General features: G+C 46.4%; 8 protein-coding genes across 8 annotated transcripts; 5 read left to right on the plus strand and 3 right to left on the minus strand.

Annotated features, from left to right (window-relative positions):
- Positions 1–368: 368 nt before the first annotated feature.
- GLAREA_06912 (ARM repeat-containing protein) lies at positions 369–3,560 on the plus strand (the record flags this gene model as incomplete). The annotated part of the gene is made up of 7 exons (XM_008080860.1): positions 369–438; positions 490–632; positions 685–852; positions 902–1,072; positions 1,130–2,534; positions 2,585–2,888; positions 2,939–3,560. The coding sequence occupies 7 exons, from the start codon at positions 369–371 to the stop codon at positions 3,558–3,560; spliced, it is 2,883 nt and encodes a 960-aa protein (XP_008079051.1).
- A 1,359-nt stretch (positions 3,561–4,919) lies between these two features.
- Positions 4,920–6,550, plus strand: GLAREA_06913 ((Trans)glycosidase; the record flags this gene model as incomplete). The annotated part of the gene is made up of 7 exons (XM_008080861.1): positions 4,920–5,007; positions 5,057–5,107; positions 5,226–5,538; positions 5,608–5,833; positions 5,889–6,072; positions 6,129–6,281; positions 6,357–6,550. The coding sequence occupies 7 exons, from the start codon at positions 4,920–4,922 to the stop codon at positions 6,548–6,550; spliced, it is 1,209 nt and encodes a 402-aa protein (XP_008079052.1).
- Positions 6,551–6,789: 239 nt separating this feature from the next.
- GLAREA_06914 (uncharacterized protein) lies at positions 6,790–8,014 on the minus strand (the record flags this gene model as incomplete). The annotated part of the gene is made up of 2 exons (XM_008080862.1): positions 6,790–7,006; positions 7,059–8,014. The coding sequence occupies 2 exons, from the start codon at positions 8,012–8,014 to the stop codon at positions 6,790–6,792; spliced, it is 1,173 nt and encodes a 390-aa protein (XP_008079053.1).
- Positions 8,015–8,978: 964 nt separating this feature from the next.
- GLAREA_06915 (Ribokinase-like protein) lies at positions 8,979–11,108 on the plus strand (the record flags this gene model as incomplete). Its single annotated transcript, XM_008080863.1, has 11 exons — positions 8,979–9,031; positions 9,111–9,292; positions 9,369–9,451; positions 9,497–9,881; positions 9,935–10,094; positions 10,156–10,306; positions 10,354–10,419; positions 10,471–10,579; positions 10,625–10,643; positions 10,697–11,021; positions 11,070–11,108. The coding sequence occupies 11 exons, from the start codon at positions 8,979–8,981 to the stop codon at positions 11,106–11,108; spliced, it is 1,572 nt and encodes a 523-aa protein (XP_008079054.1).
- Positions 11,109–11,699: 591 nt separating this feature from the next.
- GLAREA_06916 (Hect, E3 ligase catalytic) lies at positions 11,700–15,359 on the plus strand (the record flags this gene model as incomplete). The annotated part of the gene is made up of 3 exons (XM_008080864.1): positions 11,700–12,184; positions 12,239–12,444; positions 12,514–15,359. 3 exons carry the CDS (start codon positions 11,700–11,702, stop codon positions 15,357–15,359), a joined length of 3,537 nt encoding a protein of 1,178 aa, XP_008079055.1.
- Positions 15,360–16,709: 1,350 nt separating this feature from the next.
- GLAREA_06917 (Ribonuclease H-like protein) lies at positions 16,710–19,961 on the minus strand (the record flags this gene model as incomplete). The annotated part of the gene is made up of 4 exons (XM_008080865.1): positions 16,710–18,206; positions 18,268–18,503; positions 18,551–19,680; positions 19,813–19,961. The coding sequence occupies 4 exons, from the start codon at positions 19,959–19,961 to the stop codon at positions 16,710–16,712; spliced, it is 3,012 nt and encodes a 1,003-aa protein (XP_008079056.1).
- A 2,714-nt stretch (positions 19,962–22,675) lies between these two features.
- Positions 22,676–24,758, plus strand: GLAREA_06918 (MFS general substrate transporter; the record flags this gene model as incomplete). The annotated part of the gene is made up of 5 exons (XM_008080866.1): positions 22,676–23,119; positions 23,190–23,233; positions 23,283–23,398; positions 23,463–23,592; positions 23,648–24,758. 5 exons carry the CDS (start codon positions 22,676–22,678, stop codon positions 24,756–24,758), a joined length of 1,845 nt encoding a protein of 614 aa, XP_008079057.1.
- Positions 24,759–25,030: 272 nt separating this feature from the next.
- On the minus strand, positions 25,031–25,708 carry GLAREA_06919 (uncharacterized protein; the record flags this gene model as incomplete). Its single annotated transcript, XM_008080867.1, has 1 exon — positions 25,031–25,708. One exon carries the CDS (start codon positions 25,706–25,708, stop codon positions 25,031–25,033), a length of 678 nt encoding a protein of 225 aa, XP_008079058.1.
- Positions 25,709–26,796: the final 1,088 nt, after the last annotated feature.

The following is a 26,796-nucleotide window of genomic DNA, read 5'->3' on the forward strand; positions in this document are numbered from 1 at the left end:
CATTTTGAAAAGTCTGGCAATTCTGTTTCATATTTTTATTCGAGATGTTTTACTTAACCAAACATTTACGTTGACGAGTAAAATTATATAAAGTCACTGTTGTACAGGTCGAGCGCCCATTTCTGCATGACGCCGCCTTGCCAGGAGGGTGCAAATAGTTTGTATATGGGTGTGGATATTGTCCGTGGCAGCGGGATTAGCGGCGCATCGGGGGAACCGCGGTCCAAGCTGGGTTCTCATTGGCTCAGGAGCCAAACAAGGCTACCAAAGTTGTCGCGACGGCAACATCTCTCTTGCTGAACGTTTGGCCTTGCAACAATCCGCACCGTTTCCACATCACAGCTCTTATCTGCTTTTCATACGCAAAGATGGCTTTAGATTTGGGGCAAGTTGCGCAGCTTTTACACGCTACTCTTGACTCGCGGCAACACAAACAAGGTACTTTTCAAAGCTGTTTATTTGTGTTTGTACCTACTAATTTTCTTCTAGCTGAGGTTGCACTGAAGCAAGAAGAGAACAAGCCGAACTTCTCCCTCCTCCTCCTCCAAATCGTTTCCACCGAAGACTTCCCCTTGAACACACGACTTGCTGGGGCCTTGTGCTTCAAAAATTTCATTAAATTCAACTGGGTGGTAGGGTTTCCCACAATCTTCGCACAGCGCGAGCGGCTAATCCCAGTCGCAGGAAGAAGATGGAACATATAAGCTACAACAGAATGAGGTCGTTACGATTAAAAGTCAGCTTATTGGACTTATGACCTCGGTACCGTCAAGTATACAAGCTCAGCTAGGAGAATCTATCAGTGTGATTGCCGATTCTGATTTCTGGACACGATGGGAAACTCTGGTCGATGTTAGTACAATTGGAAAATGACTGCATGGCTGAGCTTATAAGTTGCTAGGATTTGGTGTCCCGTCTCACGCCAGACAACCCGAAAGTTAACCTCGGTGTTCTGGAAGTCGCCCATTCTATTTTCAAGCGCTGGAGGCCGTTATTTGCATCCGACGAACTTTACACAGAGATCAACCATGTGCTTTTCAGGTTCGGGGAACCCTTTGTCCAATTACTAGCGGTGAGTCCCCTTCCAGCTTTCTCACAAGCGACTTTTAGCTAATTTGCGTCAATACAGAGCACCGACCAGCAAATTGAGGCGAACAAGAACAACAAAGATGTGCTTAAACAATACGTCGAGGTCTTGAACCTTTTAGTAAAGCTCTTCTACGATCTCTCCTGCCAGGATCTACCGCCTATTTTCGAAGAGAACCTCGCACATGTGACAGGTCTATTACACAAATATTTGACCTATGATAATCCACTTTTGGCTACGGACGATGATTCTGAGTCTGGCCTGTTGGAATTTGTCAAGGCTGGCATATGCGAGGCAATGACCCTTTATATGCAGAAATATGAAGATGCATTTGGGGAACTATGCAGACCCTTTATCACAAGCACATGGAGTTTATTGACAACGATTGGCCCGGAAACAAAATATGACATCCTGGTTAGCAAAGCCTTACATTTCTTGACAGCAGTCGCCAGTATCGGAACTCATGCTCAGAACTTCAACAATCCAGAGATCTTGGGTCAGGTTGTGGAAAAAGTCATCCTACCTAACGTTAGCCTACGAGAGTCGGACATTGAACAGTTTGAGGATGAGCCAATTGAATACATTAGACGAGATCTGGAGGGCTCCGATACAGATACACGGCGGAGGGCAGCAACCGACTTCTTGCGAAAACTTCTTGATAAATTTGAGAATTTGGTTACAGATGTTGTTGGACAATACATCAAACACTACCTCGATGCATTTAAACACAACTCAAGCGAGTGGAAATCTAAGGATACCGCTATTTATCTCTTCTCAGCAATTGCCGCCAAGGGTGCAGCAACAACTAGCCAAGGAATCAAAACTACTAATTCCCTTGTCAACGTCCTTTCATTTTTCGAGGAGAACATTGCCGGAGATCTTCTAAAATCTGATGGAGTAGAGCCGATCATCAAGGTTGATGCTATCAAATACCTTTACACTTTCCGGCGCCAATTGACCAAATCTCAGTGGACAGCCGCCTTTCCACCGTTGGTCCAAAACTTGGGCTCACCTAACTACGTTGTGTATACGTATGCTGCTATCGCGGTAGAACGAGTTTTGTTCCTCACTGATGATTCCGGGCAGCATGTTTTTGGACGAAGCGATGTGCAACCGCTTGCCAAGGATTTGTTGAGCCATTTATTTCAGTTGATCGAGGCAGATCCAGCCCCAGAAAAGCTGCAAGAGAATGAGTTTCTCATGCGCTGTATTATGAGAGTTCTGATTGTTATCAAAGACGGCGTGGTCGATTTTGCGGACACTATTCTTGCGCATTTGATTCATATCACTGATATTGTCGCCAAAAACCCAAGTAATCCTCGGTTCTACTACTACCATTTCGAAGCTCTCGGAGCACTTGTAAGATATGCAGCACCATCAAATCAAGATAAATTCGAAAACGATCTATACAGACCTTTCGCAAGCATTCTCTCAGAGGATGTTCAAGGTAAGACTTCTTTGTTCTAACTGCCGAAGATATGCTTATAAGATGTTTAGAGTTCATGCCGTATGTCTTTCAATTATTTGCTGCGCTCCTCGAGTCTCGCCCCCACGGAAACTTGTCCGAGTACTATCAGCACCTTGCTCAGTCCGTATTAGTCCCTGCAACATGGGAAAACAAGGGAAGTGTGCCAGCGCTTGCACGATTATTAACATCAATTATTCCGAGGGGCGCCGAAGGTATTGTCCAAAACAATCAGGTAGAGCCTATCCTTGGCATCTTTCAAAAGTTGATGACCAAGAAGTCTACTGAAATATACGCCTTCGACATTCTTGAAGCTTTGTTGACCTCCTTACCTGCGTATGTTTAGAGTTCCCCGTTTCCTGATAATTTCTAATGCAGCTGTATAGTTCCGGTATTGAGCAATACTTCCCCACTGTTCTCACCATAATATTCACCCGCTTGAATTCCAACCCACCCGAGAAGTTTAAGCAAAGATTCGTTCGATTTTACCATCTTGTTGCATCACATGACGAGGATGGCCTTGGTGCAGATTTCTTCATCCGGAACTGTGATACGGTCCAAGATGGTGTTTTCGTTCCAATATACCTTACTATTGTGTTGCCGACGACTCAGCAACTCGCCCGTCCACTTGATCGTAAGCTTGCTGTAGTTGGCCTCACCAAGACACTTGCCGATTCTCAGGCTTTCGCCGTCAAATATCAAAAAGGATGGGGAAAGACTTGCGAGGCTTTGCTGAAGCTCCTAGAAAACCCACCAATGCCCGTAACGTCCGATGACAACGTGGTTGAAGTTGACGTCGATGATTTGAGCTTTGGTGTCGGCTTCACACCTCTCAATACTTGCAAGAAACAGCCAAGAGACGACTGGCCAGATGTCACTGATGTTAAGCAGTGGGCTGGGTCGTATCTCAAGAAGGCTGACGAACGACACTCGGGTGCGATTGCAGGATATGTCAATACTCGCCTGTCGGAAGAGGCTAAGAACGTTTTGTTGTCGTACATGTCGTGATGAAGGAAAGCAGGACAAATCAATGAACTATTTACGAAGCGGCACTATAGAGACGGGCTGCCGCCGTACACATCTAATTCTAGAATGATATAATGATGCATGGGCCGATGAGAGCACAAAAGTTATGAGGCGGGCGAGTGGTGTTTGGGGCGTTCAATTGCTGGCAAGCACAACGGCATCTTGCACTTGCATGAGGACGAGAACTACACGAAGGCAGCAGCGAGTTTCGATGTTGCGTTGTCAGCGGTTTAAATCAGCATTATCCAATGGGCGCTATTTTCGTCTCATCCTTTCCACCATAGTCTCCCCTTGTTCAATACCTGTCGCGATTTACAAAAGTAGCTTTTTGGACAAGCCGCACTACTCCGTAATAAAAAATACAACGTATCGTCGTATAGATCGATCTGCGCTAAGCGTTAATAACCTGGGTCATAGGCGACTTCCCATGCACATCGCCGGCATTTGTCCCCAATGATTGGTATTAAGTTTCGTTCTGGATCATTTGCTCCACAAGTATTTCCCCCCCTAGCATTAAGGTTAACTCACATAGAGTAGTACGGACGATAAGGGTTATTTTTTATTGAGGTCGTAATGCAAAATAGTCGTTTCACCCCTTGCGTTTGGCGCTTCCTTTAATTAAGGTGGAGTCAAGCGACCCAGACGCTGCATCATATTTCCTTTTAGGCAAAACCTATCATGGGGTCCCCACGAACGGCCCCTTGCTGACTCTATCATGCCTCGGCCTTACAGAAATTGTCTGACTTGTCCTTTGAGTCGTTGTTATCCTTGCGATGCTCTTTAGGCTCAACTTGAAATATGCAGAAGGATCGGCACGTGGGTTAATCAATTCCCACTACCGTGACGATGCTCTCTTGCGGGCCAGTCGGATCATAGTGCAGAAACAGAACGGAGTGTTCTCATCAGTGCTCCATGATTTATGGAAATATCTTGCTTGTCTTCTTGACTTGGAAAAATCTGGGCTAGCAGTCGGAACGACGACTCAATGAAGGAGGTATTGACTATTCTTGATCTTGATAATCAGCCTGTATACAAATCGGAACGTCGGAAAGGAGAAACTACGATTGTGCTTTCGACGGGTACTCGCAGGAAACTCAAGCAATAATAGATCTTCTTTGGGATACACGAAAAAATGGAGATTTCCGTGGTGGAGTTGGTGGCGGGTTTGGGGCTTCCTTTCATCTGATCCGCAATAATAAACGTTGAGATATCGAGCTAGTATGCTCCTGAAATTTACCTCTGCTTGGCCTAGAACTTCCTTTTTTTTATATATGTCTAGAGGTCCGCCCAGGTTTTGTCACTTCTCAACCTCACACTTTGCACCACTGAACACAGCTCAATATGTTTAACATCAAGAACATTGCGGCTTTGGCTGCGGTCATCGCTCAAATCGGTGTTGCTATCGCGCAAGGTGGAGCTTGGGCCCAGTGTAGGTCCTTCAACTTCTGTGTTATGGATCAAGAAACTAACGAAAACAGGCGGTGGTAAGGGTTGGGCTGGTGCTACCACATGTGTCAGTGGATATACATGTACCTATTCAAAGTAAGGTCCCATTTCCATGATACAGCTACGATTGTGCTAACCATACTAAAGTGACTGTAAGTGATATATACCAAGTTTTCCACATCACAAGCTAAGACAGCGAAGTCTACTCCCAATGTATACCTGGTACAGCACTGCCAGCATCGACAAAGACCACTGCCGTTGCTATCCCGACCACGCTGTCTACTTCCAAAGTCCCAGCCGCTTCAACCACTCCCCCAGCGACCAGTCCAACTGGAGGACCACTCAGTGTAGGCTCTAGTACAGGTGGTACTGGAAGTATCGACGCGAAATTCCGTGCAAAGGGCAAGAAATACTTTGGTATCGCAACAGACCAAGGCTTGCTGACCACCGGGAGCAATGCCGCATTGATCCAAGCCAACTTCGGGGCTGTCTCACCCGAGAACTCTATGAAATGGTATGTTCTGATGTCTACTGCCATCTGACAAGCAGTTAGAATTCTCATGTGTTAACGGATGTGCAATAGGGATGCAACTGAATCCACTCAAAACAAGTTCACATTCAGCCAGGCAGATTACCTTGTCGACTTCGCTACCAAGAATGGTAAGGTGATCAGAGGACATACTTTACTATGGCACAGCCAACTGCCTAACTGGGTTGCTAGCATCACAAGTGCTAGCACCTTGACAGCTGTCCTTGAGAATCACATCGCGAATGTGATGGGACGGTATAAGGGAAAGATTTATGCTTGGGTAAGTCCATATCAATCACCAATAAGCTTGAAGACTCGAATACTTAAGTAGTTAGGACGTCATAAACGAGATGTTCGAAGAGAACGGCAGTCTCAGAGTTGATGTGTGGAGTAAGGTCTTGGGTGAGAGTTTCGTTTCGATCGCGTTCAACGCCGCGAAGAAGGCGGATCCACAGGCAAAATTGTATATCAACGATTACAATCTTGACTCAGCTACTTACGCCAAAGTCACTACCGGAAGTAAGTCTCCCTCCTCCATGTTCATATATGCTTTCAGCGACTAATCAAACCCCCAGTGGTCGCACACGTCAAGAAATGGCTCGCAGCTGGCATTCCCATTGATGGTATCGGTTCCCAAGCTCATCTTCAAGCTGGCCAAGGTGCGGCAGCACAAGGTGCTCTCCAGGCCCTTGCGGCATCAGGAGTCTCAGAAGTTGCAGTCACTGAACGTAAGTTATACTTTGCATAGATTTGATCTCACATCCTTCTGCAAGCATCCGCTAACACAGTTTTCCGAAATGTAGTCGATATCGTCAATGCTGGAAGCAGCGACTACGTCTCTGTCGTCAATGGATGTTTGAACACTCCAAAATGTATAGGCATTACCGTTTGGGGATTGAGAGATCCAGACAGTTGGCGTGCAAGCAACAACCCATTGTTGTTCGACGCAAGCTATAACAAGAAGGCCGCCTACAATGCTATCATTGCAGCTTTGTAAGTGGAAGAGCTATGGGCTCTCGATGTAGGAGAAGGAGGATTGTCGGAAGAATTCGCTGTAAATATTTGATTCTGTTCTGAAAGTACATAGTCCGTATACATTTGGCATCCAGGTAGGAAATATAGATGGATGCCTTAATTTTCATTCTTTGAAATGATTGTTCGATTTATCTACTGCGTAGATCTAACAAAGCTTTCCATTGCCATTTTCATATTGTCAAAAGTGGCACTGAGCGCGACCTAATACTTAGGTGCATCAAATAAAGGCCATGATCTTTTAGCGTAGTATATTTTAACCATTCTGGTAGTTTCGTAATGCAGAGCCGAGGTAGCTACTCTTGGGTCGCGCCAGTTGGGAGTGAAAGATACCAGATTTGGCGGAAGTATCTCGTCGATTTCTGAGATATCATCCACGTTTTCCGGGGTTATCAGAAGAGCAATGGGTATATGTAACGTTCTAGATCGTGTCAATCCCTTTGCGCATGAACCAAATTACGCACTCAACTTACTCCAATTTTTTGAAATTCTTCAATGATCCTAGTGGCTTCGCAACCTGCCAAAGTGTGGGTTGAGGGCGAAGAATGTCAATTCCCAAGCTGAGCGATACTAGTGTTTCCGCGACAAAACTCAACGCCAGGCTGAGGACTTCTCCGTGGCACCTCTCATTATCACTTTGATCATAAGCGAGGAGACACTCGAAATGTTCCAATTTCGGCATCGCCATAAGCAGTGAACCGACATGTAACTCTGTGATATTACTACGAGGTAGGCTGAGTCTCTTGAGTGTACTGAACAGTGTACTGGACGCCAGAAGTGAAAACTCGAAGGTTGTAGTTAAACATACCAGTTCCTCAACGTATAATGACTCAATCCCAGGCAATGATAGAATAGATGGTAGAGCAGCATCAATTCGATGCCATTTTAGCCAGGGTCCAAAGTTTCTAGTACCTGAGCCGGATGTTGAATCGGTGGTAAACTTCAACGTCTTCATTGAACGGCCTGGACGATAGACCAGAGCCTTCATCATCAAATGGTTCACTACAGGACCTCGTAGTCGAAAGTTGACAGTTCTAACATTCGTTAGAAGTGTAAGAAGAACTGCCATGTACGCTTCCAACTGCCCTGCTCTTAACCCCGAGAGTGTACGTAATATAAAATGAAAAGGTATTTCCCCAGAAATATCATAGTCTGGAGTTAATAATTCAACCCTGCTAAGTCCACCTTCACGAGCATCATAACGATCGTGGAAAACCCCGGTGTCAGGTGTTACCATAAGTAGCTCGACTTCTTTGATATATTGAGCGAGATCCGGACGCTTGAGCAGTGTTTGAAGCAGTCTGTATGGTGGTGGGCTGTAGGGATAAAGGCCGCGTGTTCTTTCCTTTCTTCTAGATCTGGTACATTGCGCTATGCTTACCCCGCGCAAAGCTGAGACTCGAGGAAGCTGATCATCGTCTTTTGGCATCCATGAGAACTTGGAGTATAAAAAGGGTTGAACAGCGATGTGCAAACGCTTGCATACGAGGCTCACCGCTGTAAATCCCTTCACGGAACCGTAGCCAAATACAATTGACCAAAGTTCTTGTGGGAGAGAACTCCAAGCTCCTTTATCGCTGTTTGACGTCGTCCGGGATGCCTATTCAAGTTAGAACTAAGTAAGAGGTCATATTCGAGACTCGAAAAGTGAGAAGTGGCATTGCCAATTAGTAATGTGGAGCAAAAGGATATCTACCATATTTGTTGTTTCATTGAAGGAAATGCTATTAGTTCTAATTTAATTCTGAGTCTGTGATGAATAATGTGAGGACGAACTCAAACCCAATTTTATATAGATACTGACGAGGAAGTTGTAATTGATCACTCATGTTGAAGAAGAGGTATTCATGAAACAGGAAGAAAGAACACCAGCGTAGGTCAAGCATGGTACGTGCACCGACCAATCACAGCGACCCTTGGGACTAGAGTCATTTGTATCGTACTTACACCTAAAGACTGATAAGGTAGCAAAAGAGATCATCGAAGACGTTTCGGAAGTATTCACAGGTAGTGTTGTCAGAAATATAGCTGGTAGATTTCATGAATCCAGCCTTTACTAGCTTCTAGGACTCGTAAACACCTTCGAGCCACAAGCGAGTGAGGAAGGCATGCATGTGACACCAAAATATATGTTGTGGCAAAAATAGCTACATCAGGCTTACGATGCATTTCAAGTGGTGTTTATGAATGGTGATTTACGGAAAGTCTTGATAACTTTAGGAGCTAAAACCACTGAAACGATTGAAATCGTGTTATGTTCCGATCTGACCGCAGTAACTTGTAATAGGTTGTTACGTAATACCTGTCTTGTCGTAAATCCTCCGGTGATGCGAGAAAATACTGTTTATTTGTTTCTTACCACAAATAGCGATTTCGAATCCATCATCTCAAAAATGGCAAAAGGTCGTATTCTAGTAATAGCAGGCTCTGATAGCTCCGGGGGAGCGTAAGTATTATCAGAACGATCTGGAAATCCTCTCCATTCTTGCGAGTTTCCATGGCTAATAGATTTGGTCGTATGATAGTGGTCTCGAGGCCGATCAGAAGGTTATTGCAGCGCATGGGTGCTATGCAATGACGGCCACCACAGCATTGACAGCTCAGAACACCTTAGGAGTGGTAGACATTCATTACACGCCATCAGACTTTGTTGGAAAATTAATTGACCTCTGTATTGAGGACATTGGTGTCGATGTTGTCAAAACGGGTAGGTATGGGCTGTTCTTAATCTTGTCGATGCATTTTCCAAATTATGCTGTGAGACTAGTCTAACTTCGCCGAAGGTATGTTGGCTTCTGCTGAGACAATCAATGTCGTGGCGAATGCTCTTCAGAAACACAATGTGAAAACTCTAGTTATTGATCCTGTACGATTACTACCCTCAATGGCGACCAACAACTAATGCCAATAGGTTATGGTTTCAACTAGCGGGTCTCAGTTACTTCCGCAGAAGGCAGTATGCGAACTGCGTTCAAAGCTTCTTCCTAGAGCCACGATACTCACCCCAAATGTGCCTGAAGCGATTCTTTTGCTTTCAGATGCCGGAAAAGAGGTTGGTGAACCACAAAACGTTGATGATCTAATACAAACTGCCAAATCAGTGCAAAGTCTTGGCCCGACCTACGTACTTCTGAAAGGAGGTCATCTTCCCCTCAAAAAAGATGGCACACTTGCAAGGACAGAGGAGGAGAAGGAGATCATGGTTGATATCCTATACGGTGAGGATCAAGTTACTCGGATCCAATCACCGTATCAACAATCGAAAAACACCCACGGTACAGGTTGTTCGTTAGCATGTAAGTGACTGTTCTTTGTGAGAACCTCCAGGCTTTCTTACACTTATGGATAGCTGCAATTGCGTCCAACCTCGCGAGCGGCTTACCGATGATTCAATCGGTCAAAAGTGCGTGCAGATATGTTGAAGCTGGCATCAAGACTGCGGTGGATTTAGGCCAAGGAAGTGGCCCAATTAACCATTTTCATTCGACTTACATGTTACCTTTCGCACCGTAAGTCATTCCTCACCATGGAGAAACCGTCAAGAGTACGCTAGGACTGATTTCTACGTAGTGGCCGTTTTGTAGAGTATCTACTCGATAGACCTGATGTCAAGGCAGCTTGGCAGGAGCATACGGAGCATAGTTTCGTGGCGGGGCTTGCTAATGGCAGTCTTCCGGTTGAATCATTTAAGTATTATCTAGTGCAAGACTATCTGTACTTGGTCAGTATTTAGTCGAAGTAATAAGGGATCTTTGCTGACAATGAAAGATTCATTTTGCGAGGGCAAGTTCATTGGCCGGCTATAAAGCGAAGACCATGGAGGATGTTGCTGCGGTAGAGTGTATCCGCCATCTGTACTGTCGTATTCTTGCTAACTAAATGTAGGCAGCGAGAATCGTATCTCATATCCACCATGAAATGTCTCTTCATATTGAGTATTGTGAGGGTTTTGGGATGACGAGGAAGGAGATTGAAAATGCAGAAGAAAGTCAAGGTACGTGTGCACAACTTGAACCTCACCTCAACTAACACTAGGAAGCATGCACGGCGTATACCAGGTAGAATTATCATAAAACCGAATACCTCCCAGAGCATGTGCTGACTATGCTAGATATATGCTCGATATCGGCCACTCAGAAGATTGGTTTGCTCTGCAAATTGCTATGGCCCCATGTTTAATAGGTTATGGACATATCGCTCAACGCCTGTATACAGACCCAAAAACGAAACGTGAAGGAAACATCTATTGGAAGTGGATAGAAAACTATGTTGCAGATGATTTCGTAGAGGCAGTTCGTGTAGGCTCTGGTTGGTGGCACCAAGCAAGCTTATGTCCCAGTATTGACAACGTTGTAGACCTAATAGAGAGACATGCAGTTCTCCAATCGCCAAGTCGTATAGAAGAGCTGGTTGCCATATTCATCCATGCCACAAAGGTAAACTCCCACTTACATGTATCTCGCGGATGGCTAACTGTCGAGAAGATGGAAACTGGATTTTGGGATATGGGAAGTGGCGGCTGAAAGTCCTCATGAGGTAGAAAAAAATAGATGACGCTGCGACGCACATCATCAAAGAAAGTGTCCCCGTCGCGGTCCAGTATAGCATATGATGAGATGAAATGGTGGTTGGTATTTCTCTGTGGCTTTATGAAAAATGCAAGCAGTGATGAAGAGTCAAATCCGCGCTGAAATCGAGTGACACTGCCCAATGATTGCTTTCGGAACATGTGAAATATATAAGCCCTTCTCTAAGCTTATCATCTAAACACAAACAGATTGTCGTGGAGAAAGGTGAACGGTTCGCGAGGCGGGCCTCGATGACGGCAACCGGGGTTACTTCGGTACATTATGTATACTGAGCTTCTAGAAGCCTATTCCTATGTTTGGTAATCAACAACTACAGCAGGCTACACATACGACAGAAACACATCGAAAGGGGTATTTTGAGCTAGGAACAAACTCGCATATTCAATAAACTCGAAAGCTTGTCGAAATTGCATGCAGCTTTACTCCATACTGGGCTCCCGAGGACTTGCGGCATGTCTTTCGAATGCCGGCCACGATAAGTGACCTTCACAGCTCGAACTCCAATAAACCAGAGACAACATCGAGATGTTCCAGACTTTCAGCGGAAACTCCAAGCGAGCTCGACAGGTGAACCTGTCTGGTCAAAATACCAATCCTTTTGCGGCCGCGGGCTGGGGAGGTTCAGCTTCAGGAACCCGAAAGACCGTGGCAAATGCCCAACAAGAACGCCAGCAGCGCCAACAGGAAAGAGATCGTTTGAATGCCGCGAAAAGAATACAGAGAACATGGCGAGGGCACAGAACAAGAGAAGAATTGGCGAATTCGAGGCGGAAAGTGTGGGATGAGTCAAACGAAGAGCTCGGGACTTCATCAGACTCGAGTGAGCTGGTGGTAAAACAAGTGAAGCTGATAGTGGCGTTCTTCAATCGTAGACACAGAGATGATATCGAAAGGCTGGCGATATTGTGCCAGAAAATACAAAAGTTCGGACATGAAGAATTCTTACGACTTCCACAAGTTCAGATCCATCGTCGGCGTTTGGCTAGTATAACGCTCGAGGCTTTACAGAGGTAGGACTACGAACGAGAGCCGAATTTTAAAAGCCGCGGCTAACATAAATCAAGTTTATTGCCAAGTTCTTCTTCAATTCTGCTACAATTTCTCGTAGTTCTTATTGACGGAAATCCAAAGTGCTTTCCAGCAATCAGCCAAGCTTATTATACCTTACTTTCGACTATTTGCGCCCAAGAGACTTGTGCTAACATCGATAATAATATTCTCTTATCTGCCATTAGGACTCCATTAATACAGCGTGTGGATCACAATAATGGTAAGTCATTTGCTCTCTCAATTGCATTTCCTGTTGGTTATGAGGTCTGATGTTTCTAACTCGTCTTAGACTTAACCCTCCTAGATGCATACGCAGCTTTTGCACTTTACTATTTGACTACTCCAAATCTAAACACCGTGCTTGGGGGCTTGGAAAAGTTAGCATCAGTCGTCGAAGTGGGTGCTATATCGGCAGCTTTAATCCGAGAATTTGCTTCAAACGCGGAAATTGCTATTGAGAATGATGCACGGCTCTGGCTCCTAGCTCACTTTATCTCCCTTCATCGTTTGCAAAAGCGAAACAACCAGGAGTCAAACTACATCAGAGCATTGTCTATGCAATTATCGAGCTCCTCAGTAGATATCGTTGGCAGAATCGATGTCAATGACCCTACTTCCTTACAAGACCTGGATGACGACGAAACCGACAGCAGATCTGCCTCTCCGTTGCCTAAGTTTATTGAAGATGAGCTACTTTCATTGGTCAACCAAGATAGTATTACAGGACTATTGGAGAAGTTTAACGTTGACTATGCGAAGGCGTCCGCAGCTGGAGAAGAGGACGCCAGTCTGCTTGCAAGCTATTCGCTCACTTTGTTAAGAATATTTCCTCGACGTGGGGATGAAATCAGAATGTGGTTGTATTTGGGCTCAATGACCATTCCCAGGGGCGGTCAAATCCCAGCTCTGAAATTCTTCTGGTCAGCAATGTCCCAAACTACAATCTTCTCTGCTATCCAAGCAGATTCAAAATCCGCGTTAGCTATCCTTCGAGCGCAATCTGCGACATCCTCGGCATCGACATCGCAGATAGATATGAGTAAAGATCGCGAATGGCGCACGATACTCCTCTTCCTTGAGCTCTACATATTTGTTCTCCGGTTTACGGATGACGAGGAATTCCTTGCTGGAAGCAAATCTGCTTTCGATCAGTCAGAAGCACCTACCTCAAGAATCAGGGCGAGTGCTCTTCCACTAGAAGATATCAAACGGCTCACACTGTTTCTGAAGAACCTCGCTTTCACGACATATTATAATGCTGGAGAGCTCTCAGACGATGAACAGCACATGATTGAAGGTGGCCTTGGTTCTTACTTTGGAACTTCGGACTCTTCAATCTTTGGACAACAGCGGGATGAGCAAAAATCGAAGCGCATTTCGAAGCGACCTTTTGCGGGTGTCGCTGGTATGACGTTCAGCTATGTGAGGACACTAGTAACGGGTGTTATGCGAATGCTTTATGAGCGAGATTCTAGAAGACATTTCCTTCCGAAGGGGCATTGGTTGATGACTTCACGATTTGATATGGAAGGCTTCATTCCCTCTGTCGTTTTGGAAGAAGAGCGACAGCACGAGGCCAGGGAGGATGGCGACGAAGAGAACGACGCCAATGCCGATGGCTATGAGAGCAACAATGCGATGACTCTTGTCGGCAACTCAATGACACGGCGTGCTGTACAAATCGAGTCAATGAGGAGGCAACAACAGAAAGCTGCTCGTAAGAAGACTCTAGCAGCGATAGGCCCTAGACTTGAGGTCCTACAAAATATGCCCTTCGTCATTCCGTTTGAGACGCGTGTACAAGTCTTCCGCGAGTTCGTTTATCTCGACCAATCTCGCCGACGTGATGGTAACGTCGATCCCGATATTTGGCGTATGTCTTTGATTCAGCAATCACGCATGGCACCAAGAAGCCATCGGGCGGCTCATGATCTTCTGGGTCGACACCACGCTAAAATCCGACGAGGGTCGCTTTTTGAGGATGCGTTTCAACAATTCTACGATTTGAGAGAAGGGCTCAAAGAACCTATCCAAATTACCTTCGTGGATAAATTTGATACCGCTGAAGCTGGCATTGATGGAGGTGGTGTGACGAAAGAGTTCCTCACCAGCGTTACTAACGAGGCGTTTAAAGAGGGTCATAAATGGTTTGTTGCAAACGACCAAAATCTATTATACCCAAATCCAGTCGTCATAGATGAGATCCGACAGCGTCTTAAGCAGTTTGGATACGAAGAAGGATCACCTGAGTGGCAAGATGCTACCCAAGACGCTCTGAAACGATTTGAATTCCTGGGACGAATCGTGGGTAAATGTTTATACGAAGGTATTCTTGTTGATATTGGCTTTGCGGGATTCTTCCTGCTGAAGTGGGCTGCCTCAGGTGGGGGTGCTGTCGAATCAGGTTATCGTGCTAATATTAACGATTTGAGAGACATGGACGAGAGTCTTTACCAAGGTCTCTTGAAATTGAAGAACTACCCCGGTAATGTCGAGGATTTCTCTCTCGACTTCACCATCGTCGACGAAGTCTCACTCGAAGGCGAACCTTCCGAAACAATCGTAAAAGAACTAATGCCCAATGGCTCCAACATCGCCGTCACAAACGAGAACCGTCTCCTCTACGTCTCCTACGTCGCGCGCCACCGTCTCCAACTGCAACCCTACCGCCAAACTCAAGCCTTCCTCAAAGGCCTCGGCGAAATCATCAAACCCTCCTGGCTCTCCATGTTCAACCAATCCGAACTCCAAACGCTCGTCGGCGGCGACGCCTCTGAAATCGACGTCGAAGACCTCCGTCTAAACACCCAGTACGGCGGCGTCTACCAGATCGGCGACGACGGCCAGGAACACGATACCATCAAACTCTTCTGGCACGTCCTCAAACACCTCGACGACGAGGATCGCAGGAAGGTGCTTAAATACGTGACGTCCACGCCCAGAGCGCCGCTCCTCGGCTTCTCGCAGCTTAATCCGCGCTTCAGTATTAGAGATGCGGGCGGGGATGAGTCGAGGTTGCCGAGTACGAGTACGTGTGTTAATTTACTCAAGTTGCCAAGGTATTCGACGGCTTCGGTGCTGAAATCGAAACTGTTGTATGCGGTTAATTCGGGGGCGGGTTTTGATTTGAGTTAGGTGAGGGAGGGTAGTGAGCATAGGTAGGGATTGGGCATTTGGTATGGCGTCTGGCTAGCGATGGGGAGGGGGGTGGTTGTGGGTATGTAGATTAGGGCTATAAATGATTCATGAACTAGAGTATAGAAATTGACGTTTGATGATCATGTGCGTGTTGTTGCTACTGTGCTAGAAGGTCGTCGAGTAGAGAGTTTGGCTGTGAATGACCTTGTTATGGTATGTTATTCACATGAAGTAGGAGCTTCATACCTGCGAAGAAGAAGAGATTATTTACATCCCATTAATTATTCACACCATCGACCCAAACCTTACATAACCCCTCATTCTCTCCCCCCCCCTCTCCTCCCCCCCCATCTAGTCCAGTCCTCATCACACTCCCATCACCACACTCCCACTAAAATTTCCTTACCATATCCACCACCTCCAACCTCCATCCTCATCTCAAAATGTGCATCCTAACCCGCACCGCCCACACAAAATGCGCCTGCGTAACCACCCAAACAATCCTCTGTTCCACGATACTCCGCAGCGCCGACTCCGCCAGCAAGGAAGCGATTGCCCGCTGTGCGAATTACCAGGTGGTGACGGCGAAGAAGGCGATCAAGGGGAGTTGTAGCGGGATTAGGGGGTATTGCGTTAGTGCTTGATTAGGGGATGGGAAGGGGAGGAGGAAGGGAAGAGGGAAGGAATGGGGAGATGGAGGTTGTGGGAAAAGGAGAACTTGAGAGTTACCAATCAGGCGTCAGTGGACTTAAATTTTATGTAAATGAGAGAGAGGATGGCTGGATTCAGACACAATATCAGACCAACACAGCTTACAAGTCATGCAAATATCACATAGGAAACGAAGAAAGACAAGAATTAAGGAACTCCCCCAACATACAATTAGCGAAAGCTATCTAATAAAAGCCCACTAATTTAAATATTTCCCAGAAATCTTTTCGTCATCTTCAAATATATGCCGTCATAGATCAAGCTGTTGAACAGCAAGAAATTAGATAACCGATTGAAAATGCCAAAGTATTCGTAGGAACCCAGGGTTCCTTGTCGCTAAATATCTTCTCTTGTAATGTGCGCTTATTTGTGGTTCAGATTGTAAAGATTGAGGTGGATCGTAGGTGGCAGTCGTTACTGTGTTTTTTTGATGGTTTTGATGAAGACTATGGAAAAAGATTTGCATTACTCATTTGCGGAGAACAGTGAGCTGGTAGCAACAGGGTGTCATGACGGTATGGTGATAATCGAAACAGGACGAGAGAGCAGTGACTTGTAAATCGATGATTGACTTAAAAGATGAGAAGGCAGTTGCGATGCGATGTATGTTGAAGACGTCGTGAAAGATATGAAGCCTTAAATATAGAACATCGAGTTTTTGAGGGACTCCGGGATCAAAATTTCGGGCAGCGAGGCCGCGGTGGCACCGCTAGCAACACTCGGGGTTCCACCAGTAGCATCATCTGGATCGAACTGATCAGAGAGATAACATCTCAGTCTCGTGCAAAGAAGATCTGCATAATATGCGGGAGGGCATAGAGAAACGGCCTTTGTAGCCCGGCCGAAGAGATGGCACATGTTATGTGTTAGCTCCTCGAGTGCATCGGCGGCATTCTGATGGGGAGGCTTTGATGCCCTGCCACGGAAGATCTCGTCGAGGATCACATAATAATGACCAGGTCGAGCAGTGCCTTGAAGACAAGCATGGGATTGCACGAAAAAGTCCCAGAAGCGGGCTTCTGTCACACCGCGGTCCACAATAGTACCAGGCTCGCAATTAGACGATCTGTCTGCATTGCTTTCATCCGACGGATAGAAACGCGTGTGATGACGTTTGCCACAAACAATGATAGAAATCTTCGGGAAGCCCTGCTTGGTAGCGGTTGCAGGATATTTCTGACGACAAGCGTTGCGAAGTTGCGGCAGTTCATTGTCCAAGACTTGTTGATACTGCCCTTCAGAAACGCCATCTCTGTAGACAAGGATATTCTCTGGAAGGCTTTTGTTGAATTTCTCCCAAAGTCTGAGGCGCGACAAGAACATTGCCTCCAACGCGGTGACCATTTCTTTACGTGGCTCCTGGACGCTGAAGTCTGCTGGCCATTGTCCCAGAAATTTATCAACACTAGCGACGATACCAGCAACACTGGGCGCGGAGTCCTTTGATCCAGGGGAAGGATGTGTGACATCCAGACCTACCACCATTGTCTTGCCCTCGCTAATGATGCCGAGCTTGGCGGGTTCGAGGATCTGATTGATGCCACCAGCTTTCAGGTTGAATTTCAAAGACACATTACCGAAGTACTGCTCTTGGCGGTTATCCTTCATGATCTTTGATCCCACACAACAGACGGTATGCATGCCGGCTTTAGTATCGGCAACTTGTTTGATGCTGTTATAAATAGCAACATCATTGAACGGCAAGATGCACAAAACGAACCTCGGACGTGACCCACTCGATGATTCATACATACGGCGAAATATCCCCTTGATTTGGGCATCGTTTGCAGCCTCTTGTCCATCCGCAAGCATGATCTCTGGCGGCTCAGGGTTCTTGATGAGCCCGGAGGCGTTGATACCTGAGCTATTTAGGAATGCCTGGAATTTGAGTACCGTTGGGCGGACGTCTTGAAGGCCAAAATCACGTCCACGATTTGATCGAAAAACGATGAAAGTCCAAGGGCCCAGGTTGCTGCCGGTGTGAAACTTAATGTTGGCCATGTTCCATGAACCGCCACGAACAGCTACGGAGGTCTCCTTCATACGCGAGTCTCTATATTTGATTGCCGGAGGTGCTAGGACACGCGCAGCGACAGTGATCAGGCTGTTACTAACTGCAAGATTAAATCGAACCTGAAGGGCGTTAGAATAGTAAACTGTTAAACAATGACACGGTGGGATGATTAACACTTACTCCACTGTTATTGAGTCCAAGGACAGCTTTCCCATCGCCTACGATCGAGTCGCCATTCTCCCATGGCTTTCGACAAGCAAAGGTAATCATTTGTTGAGTTTGCTCTGGGCTCAATCTGCGTTTGATAGTCTGGCCCGGTAAAATAGTGCAAACTTCTGCTGGGCAATAGCTTGGATGATCTTTGTTACCCACATTGACTACTGGGAATGCCGGGTTCAATTTAATGTTTGGGTATTCTATGAGGTGTCAGTAAAATAAAGCACCCCAACAACAAACGACTTACTCTTCCTGAAGTAATCCAAAACGGTGGTATACCGACCAGCAGCAGGACCGCCCGCAGGCTTCTTGCCCTTGGCTGGTGCTTTGGCTGGTGCTTTGGCTCCCCCAACGGGGGGCGTGTCATTGAGCCAAAACTTGACATCTGCAGGCCCAGCAGCGAACGATGGGACTTGAGGAGGATGTTCCTCAGCCCGGCCATCATCAACGTGAGCAAGAGCAAAAATAGTCTTGATGCGAGGAATCTCTTCATTAGTCGCCCTGTTGATCTTGGGTGGAAGATGAGTCAGCTTCACACGGGTACGCTTGAGCTTCTTTTCCAGCGTATGTCTGTTTCCAGTGCCCAATCTTGGGAACAAGGCCGCAAGGGGCTCCGGCTGAATGAAGACATTATGAGATACATTGACGTTGAGGAGAAGACCGCCAGTTGCTGCGCGGACGCTAGAGTAGAATCCACGAAGGGACTCAAGACCACCACCGAGAACTTGAATGTTGTGTTGATTGGATTGACCACGATCGATTGAAAAATGCCTGTTCTTTCCAGTCGTGATACTTGTTGCCTGCCGTTGTGGGAAGTGACTGAATATGACATTTAGAACTTGCAGAGACTCTGCGCGGAGGTCAAACCCTGGGCCTGGATTGATCGCACAGAGATGTGTTTGGAAATCGGAGACCACAATTGACAATGGGGTGACAATCCTAATGGTATAGGTTTGTGCACGCTCTAAAAGCTCCTCTTGACCTTCGGCTCGATACACAATTTGTTTTGTGTACCCATCGGAGATCTCCAGAGGAACTCTTGATATGACCATGGAGGACATGTCGGAGACAATGTCCCCAGCGAATTCGGGCAACTCAAGAAAAAGCTGAAAAATACGAGCCAATTTTCTCCCCTTGGCTTCGGGGTGGACTTCGACATTGTACCTGGTCACAGCCAAGTCTGTCGGGACCCCAATCTTGAAGTAGTTGGCATAGACCACGATCTTCTTTCCTTGGGTACCATACCCAGGACGAGCTGGGAATTGATTTCCAAGAGTAGTGGTAGCCAATGCTTGGATACCTTTAGTATTGTTCATGTAATCATTCTCGACTTTGAAAGTGGTTGCATCAGGAGTAGCAAACGGTGTAGTCGGGTCTCTGTTAAATCTCAGTTAGCTACTGTAGTGATCGAAATGAGGTAGAACTTGCCTGAAAACTTGGACTGGAACCGGAGCTCCACGTCCTCGTCCTCCTCCACCGCGACCACCTCCACGATCACCTCCACCATACCCACCTCGATCGCCGTAGCCACCACCACGACCGCCTCCACGGCCTCCTCCTCGATCACCGTAGCCTCCTCCGCCACGGCCTCCTCCTCTGCCACCTCGATCAAAACCACCGCCTCCTCGTCCACGGCCACGACCACCTCTGTCAGCCATGTTGTGGTATAGGGTTATGGACGCGTAAAGATTGTCTCGTGTCGCAGCTAGTTAGCCGTAGAAATGCTCACAATGAGGTCGGTAGATGGTAACCTTAAATACGTATAAGTATATTTCATGTGTTGCAAGCAGCAAAGCAGCCAACGCACGGTTTGCCGATGGCAAAGAACAAAGGTGAAGATGGCAAACCTGAGGGATTCAGTTTGAGACGAAAGCAAGAACTGAGGATGTTGACATTCGAGGACGCACAGTAAGTGTAGTGGGGAGGGGCTCGAGTTGAGGTTAGGCTGGTTAGCCTTGAGCGGAGGCTAGTGGGAGCTAATTCGGGTCGGCCAGCTGGTAGTAACCGGGTGTAGAGCAAGATGGAGAATTTGGGTGGATGTTGTCAGTGAAAAGGAACAAAGGTATCTCTTGAAAAAGATAAATGCAAGGCAATGAGCGGTCTGGTGAGGACCATGCCACGAAGGCTGTACTGTAGGTTTGCGTCCGTCTGAGCGTGGATCTTGACCGGGGTTAAGGGGGTGTTCCGATAGACTGGTTGTTGGTGGTTGATTTTTGTGGATGACGAACGAACGAGGGAAGAGGAACGAGGAACAAAGGGAGTTTTGATAAATTTCAAAAATCCTGTGTGCGCGTCCACGTGAAGACGATAAACATATCGAGAGTGAATGAAGAGGGGCTTTCCTCCTATAAATGATCAGTTTTAATGGAATGATAATATGAATGTAAATGTGATATAACTTCACGCAAAAGTGATAAGTGGAATGCAGAGTCCGTTTGCTGTTCGCTTCCCTGTCAAGGCTCCGCTCCTTTCCCCGCAACACGCGAAACACGAAAAGACGTGACCTAGAATGAGACCGCACTGCATCTCCTCGCCTTGGACGATTTGGTGTTCCACCGCATCCATTTCCAGCCTCAGCTGCGTCATCTTGACTCACCGATTGAGAGAATCAGTAAACTTATCAGCAGATGGATACTCGAAGAGCCAATGATGAGGGTCGATCTTTAGCTGTGTACTCAACCTGTCGGGTACGGAACGGTGCACCTTTCCATCTGCTGGAAGGCTCAAGTCTGCCTTGCCATTTGGTACGTGTCGGCTCATCTTTCGTTCTTGTTTGTGTTTGCCTGTTTGCTATGGTTGCTTTTTGCGTGTTGTTTGACGCGATCGAATTTTGTTCGTATTTCGAATTTTCTGATGGGTGGGTTCTCCAGCTGGTGTTCGGGATAACTCATTTTGCGTTTCAATAGAGCAAAGGGCTTGCTTCCCTGATTATTCACAGACTTCTCGTTTCGTCTTTCGCAGTGCCTTTGTTCATATCATATTCTCTTGTATGCCTGGTACTTCGAAGTAAACACGTCCTTCGTGTCTAAAAGATGCCCTGGTGGTTCTCGAAAGGCTTCGAAGTAGGCTCACAGGCGTCCGTACTTGACTGATTCTGGCGGGCACCTCCTTATGGTAGGACCACGATAGATTCGAGTCCAAAGGCCCTGGCTGCCAGAGTCAATATGTGAGGTTATCTCTTGTAATAGAAAAAATGTTTCTATTCATTCGGAGGGTGTCCTTTTTGTCTTGCAATGTACTGGTATCCTGATCATTTTCGCTTCCCAAATTAGTTCCAAGTTCTGTGCAGAGGTAAGCTGTCCTCTTTCAGTAACACTCGGTTTAATGCAGATGCTGAAGATGGGGTTCTACTGCCGATTGCAGTTTTAGCCGATTCAGACACCATTAGAATCCTCTTGCCATTTCGTTAGCGTTGATGAAGATTATATTATGTCTACTCCACGATGATAAGTGATTTTTAGTGGTCTCGCCCGCACAAATTCGGTCCATAGGCTAGCACGTGAAAGGTCACGCAGAATCTTGGAAAGACCGCCCTACTGAAAACACAGGGCCACAGTGACGATACCCAAGATAGTATGCTTTGCGCAAAGTCACTTAACAGGTAAATCCGTTTCAGGCTCATGAAGATGAAGTATTTCGGAGTCTGCGCTCGGAAGATAGATGTTCACGAGACCCTTCGGACCCGAGATATAAAGTAGTGCAGTCTTGGCCAGCACCCGCTCTGGAACGGAGAAGGACACAACATTTTGCTTGGCTTTGACTGATTCTAGAATTTACCGGTCGTACGCCAAACGTCACTCGGATTCAGCTGCCTTGTGCAAAACAGAAGGGTATCGTCGATATTATCCTCCTCTTTCCAGGGAGGAAATACTTTCATATTGCGATGGATATTAATGATCTTATGTATACAAGAAGCAAAAATATTTCGTCCCAGTAGTAGTACCAAAACACGAAAAGAACAACACTAGGCCCATCGAAAATGTCCACCTCAATGTCCATGTGAATGTCCATCCACTCATAAGGCTGTCAAGGGTACCTACTAGTCGGACTTCGGGACTCGTACTCTCTCCGCGTCAAACGAAAAAACTTCCTCTGATTGGTCTAATTACCTCCTCCCTCTTAAGCTATGACAGGCGAGATGGATGACCCGCGTATAGCAAGGGATGTACAGGGCGTGGAGATCAACCTGGTAGATATTTTGAAAAGGGAGCGTTGGGAAATATTTCTTCTCAGATTTCTGTCTCGCGAATGTCCTCTTAAACCTGTACATATGGAGTTCCTGACGTCGTGAATCGGTTCAAAACATTCACAAGGTTATAGAACCAAAGTTCGATCCTGCAGTTATTGTTTGGGCAAGAGCGTATGCGCAGAGATGTCTCAAGCCACCCCTAATCAGTTCCCTTCCACCGACTCCAAGCCTGCATCCACGACGACGACAACAACATCGACGACAGTAATGGATTCGTCTAGGCCCAAAACACCTCCCTCTCCAACTTCCGCATCGAAAGACGTCAAAGAACCCGTGGTAGAGTCTTCGAAGGAACAAGTTATCCAAACAGAAAAGGACGATGCCGCCCAGACGTTAGCCGAAGAAGACGCTGAATATCCACATGGTCTGAAATTGGCTCTGATCCTCGGCGCGTTATGTCTAGCAGTTTTCCTGGTCGCCCTGGACCAGACTATCATTTCGACGGCGATTCCCAAAATTACGGATCAGTTCCGTAGTGTGCAGGATATTGGCTGGTATGGAAGTTCATACCTGTTGACAACTACCGCCCTACAACCGAGTTTTGGAAAAATCTATAGCATTTTCAATGTATGTATTTTCGAATGGATTTGCCAATTTCCCAGGGAAGTATCTCAGGCACATTCTAACATTCCATTAGATCAAATGGACTTTTATGACTGCCATCGCCATATTCGAAATAGGGTAAATTCAGCCATCCTGACTTATGTTGTACATTGCTAAAGACTTACAGATCACTTGTATGTGCTACCGCGCCAACAAGCACGGCTCTTATTGTTGGAAGAGCCGTAGCTGGACTGGGAGTCGGAGGATTGTTCAGTGGTGCGATTAATATCCTGGCATTCTGCTGTAAGTCATTTTTGAAGTGGTCTGAGATGAGACTTGCTCGATTACAGCTGCTAACTTCATACAGTACCCCTCCGTAAAAGACCAATCGCGTTTGGACTCATTGGTGGAATGTGGGGTATCGCGAGTGTCGCTGGACCTTTACTGGGAGGCGTCTTTACTGACAAAGTTTCCTGGAGATGGTGCTTTTACATTAAGTAAGTCATAAGACATGGCAACAGAATCGATTTGAAAAGTATCTGACGGATGTAGCCTGCCAATTGGAGCAATCTCAATTGTCCTGATATTCTTCCTCCTCGAAATCAAACGCATCAATAACCCAGATAATCTGACCATCAAGCAACGAATCCTACAACTCGACTTGATTGGTGCTTCGATCATCATTCCGACCATTGTCATGTTTTTGTTGGCTCTACAATGGGGTGGCAGCACATATCCGTGGAAGAGTGCGAAAGTTATTGGCCTGTTCTGTGGTGCTGGAATATTATTCTGCATTTTCGTCGCTTCCCAATTGAAGCTAGGTGACAAAGCAACCCTTCCACCACGACTCTTCAAAGACCGAAACGTTCTATGCGCATTTGCTTTTGCATTCTTCTTCGGATCCGGTTTTTTCGTGCTCATTTTCTACATCGCAATCTATTTTCAGAGTGTCAAAGGGTCAACCGCAACGCAAGCCGGAATTCAACTGCTACCACTTCTTATTGCAACCGTTCTCTCATCGATTGCCACAGGTGGACTTATTACAGCTGTTGGATACTATGTTCCCGTTCAAATTGTTTCCATGATTCTCTTCTCCATTGGCTCTGGGCTTCTTACGACTTTCGACCTTCATACCCCATTACCCAAATGGTTCGGTTATCAAGTCTTAGCAGGTTCGGGGATTGGTGTTGGCTTCCAGGCTAGCGTTCTTGTTGTTCAGACTGTTCTTCCATTGAAAGATGTACCAGTTGCTACCGCCATGGTGTCTTTCTTCCAGTCCCTAGGTGGAGCCCTGTTCATTGCGGTAGCACAATCTCTGTTCCAACACGGTCTCACGGATAACATTTCAAGAGGAGCACCAGAACTGGACCCACAAATATTCCTCAGAAGTGGTGCGACACAAATCCGATCCATCCTAGCTGGCTTGGGTGCAGAAAATAGACTGGAAGTGGTACTACAAGGTTATGTAGACGGATTGACGCATACTTTTTGGATATCAACCGCTTGTGCTATCGCAGCATTGTTCGTATGCTTTGGTCTGGAGTGGAAAAATATTAAAAAGGGTGACGGTCAGGGTACAGGGAAGAAGGCTAAAGATGAAGAGTCTGGAAGAGAGGAAAGTGTCAAAGAGGAGAGTCTGAAAGAAAAGCCTATTGCGGCTTGAATTGACTGCCAACTCGCTCTGTATTAATAGGTGGAGATTCTGATACCCAAGATTTTAATAGACTCCGGCATCGAGCTATTTATTATGTACTTCTACAACGTTTAATTATCAACAAGACTTCACTTCTCAACTCTCCAGTCTACCACAAACTGTACGATCTCGAATGCATCACCCACGGCTGAAGCACTATCTCGTCAGTCTTCTTCATCCACTGTCCGGTCCTTACAACACCTTACTATGACAAACAACACATCCCTTCACAAACTCCCAGCCTACGAAAAACTATGCGACCTCGCATGCATCTCAGGCGCATACAACTGACTCTCCTCCGACCTACTCCTCTCCCCCACCGGTCTTACAACCCTCATCCCCTCCTCCCCATCCCCATCCCCATCCCCATCCCCATCCCCATCCTCATCCCACACAATCGGATCCGCATACACATAACATTTATCCAAGAACTCCGTCAACACAAACCCCTCATTCCGCCTCCTCCCCTCATCAAACTTCCACGCCTCCTTCACCTGCACACACCCCCATTCCTCCTCGGCCGTACACGCGCCCTCCAGCGGCTCCAACCACTCGCTCGTCTCCAGCACCGCACACGTGTTCACGCCTTTCTCGATCTCCAAGATCCCGCCGAGCAGCGCGCAGCTGACTGTTGGACCGCGGACTAATTTCCCGACCAACTTGTCGGACGCGGATGTGTGTTTTGTGTTTGGCGTGGAGGTGGAGAAGCGGCTTAGTTTGTCGAGCGTGGAGGTTGAGAGGGCGGAGCGCGCGAGGTGGGTTAGCGTGGTGGAGGAGCGGAGGAGGTCGATGAGCCCGTGGTTCTTGGTGATTAGGGTGGTGAGGAGGGAGGAGGTTGTGCTGGATTTGGAGGGGCAGGGGAGGAGGATTGTTTTGTGGCAGATGCAGTATGTGTAGTGGACTTTGAGGATGAGGCACATTTTGACGGTGGTGAAGGTTGTGAGGTGCGGGTTGGTTTGTTTGAGCGTTTTGAGTTACAAAACTGGTTTCGATGGTTTTTGATGGTGATGGTGAGTTTGGTTGGAACGTGGGTGTCAAAGAATCGACATTTTCGAGGGTTGTGTTGGAATTGATGGTGTTGAAGGGATTTTGAGACAAATCTATCTGAGTCTGTAGATCGGATGGAGTCAGACTTCTCAAGTGTTCGGTGTCGTTCGAGTTTTCAAGTTGAATACATTCACTCGCTTAATTTGTTTTCCAAAGGGGGCGGATCCATAAGCTCAGCTTTCCACTATTTGCGGTTGCTAAAATAACATGAAATATTGATTACAAGATGTGATTTTCTGAATTCAGCTGTTTTACAGTCGCTATTATTAGTCAACCAGTAGGCGGCAAGTCTGACAGCATCTTCTTACAAAAGACAGCCAAAACTTTTGTCCGAACTGTTTGTATAGTCAATTGTTTTAGTGAATACACTATGCTGTCCATTTCTACAAGCGTAAACATGCTTGTCGAGGCCGGTGTATTGAAAAGACGCTTCTCTAACTTTGTTACACAGGATGATATGGAAGATGTTCCGTCAGTCTTGCAACGCACTGGGGTTCTACGATCATACCTACGTCCTTAGTTGTTATGAGAAGATTATGAGACACAATGACTGGGAACACTTCCGTAACCTTGAAAACTAGGCATATATTATAAAACTAGGAGATTAATGTTATTTTACCCTAGAAACAAAAAATAGACACCCGAAAGCTATTCTGATGTTAAGGTAATCATTGACGCCAGGATAATCATATCGAAGTTGTATTTCAGTCAAAGATCTATCAGCTAATACTGTTGTGTGATCTAAGCCAAGATACAAAGAATATTTAATCTGTATGCAAAACTCTAAATCTATGCAAACGTCTTTCTCTCTTAGCTCTTCGACAAATTAGATCCATCCAATTCGCCCTAACAAATTACCGCAAACCCACCCCTTTCGCCTATACAATCTTTCAAAACATCCATCACAAACCCCTTCTATCCAGCCCCCAAAACAAAATAAGAGCAACTCTGAAAATCCCCC

The sequence above is a fragment of the Glarea lozoyensis genome, assembly GCF_000409485.1.
Source record: "Glarea lozoyensis ATCC 20868 chromosome Unknown GLAREA14, whole genome shotgun sequence".
Classification (NCBI taxonomy): Eukaryota; Fungi; Ascomycota; class Leotiomycetes; order Helotiales; family Helotiaceae; genus Glarea; species Glarea lozoyensis.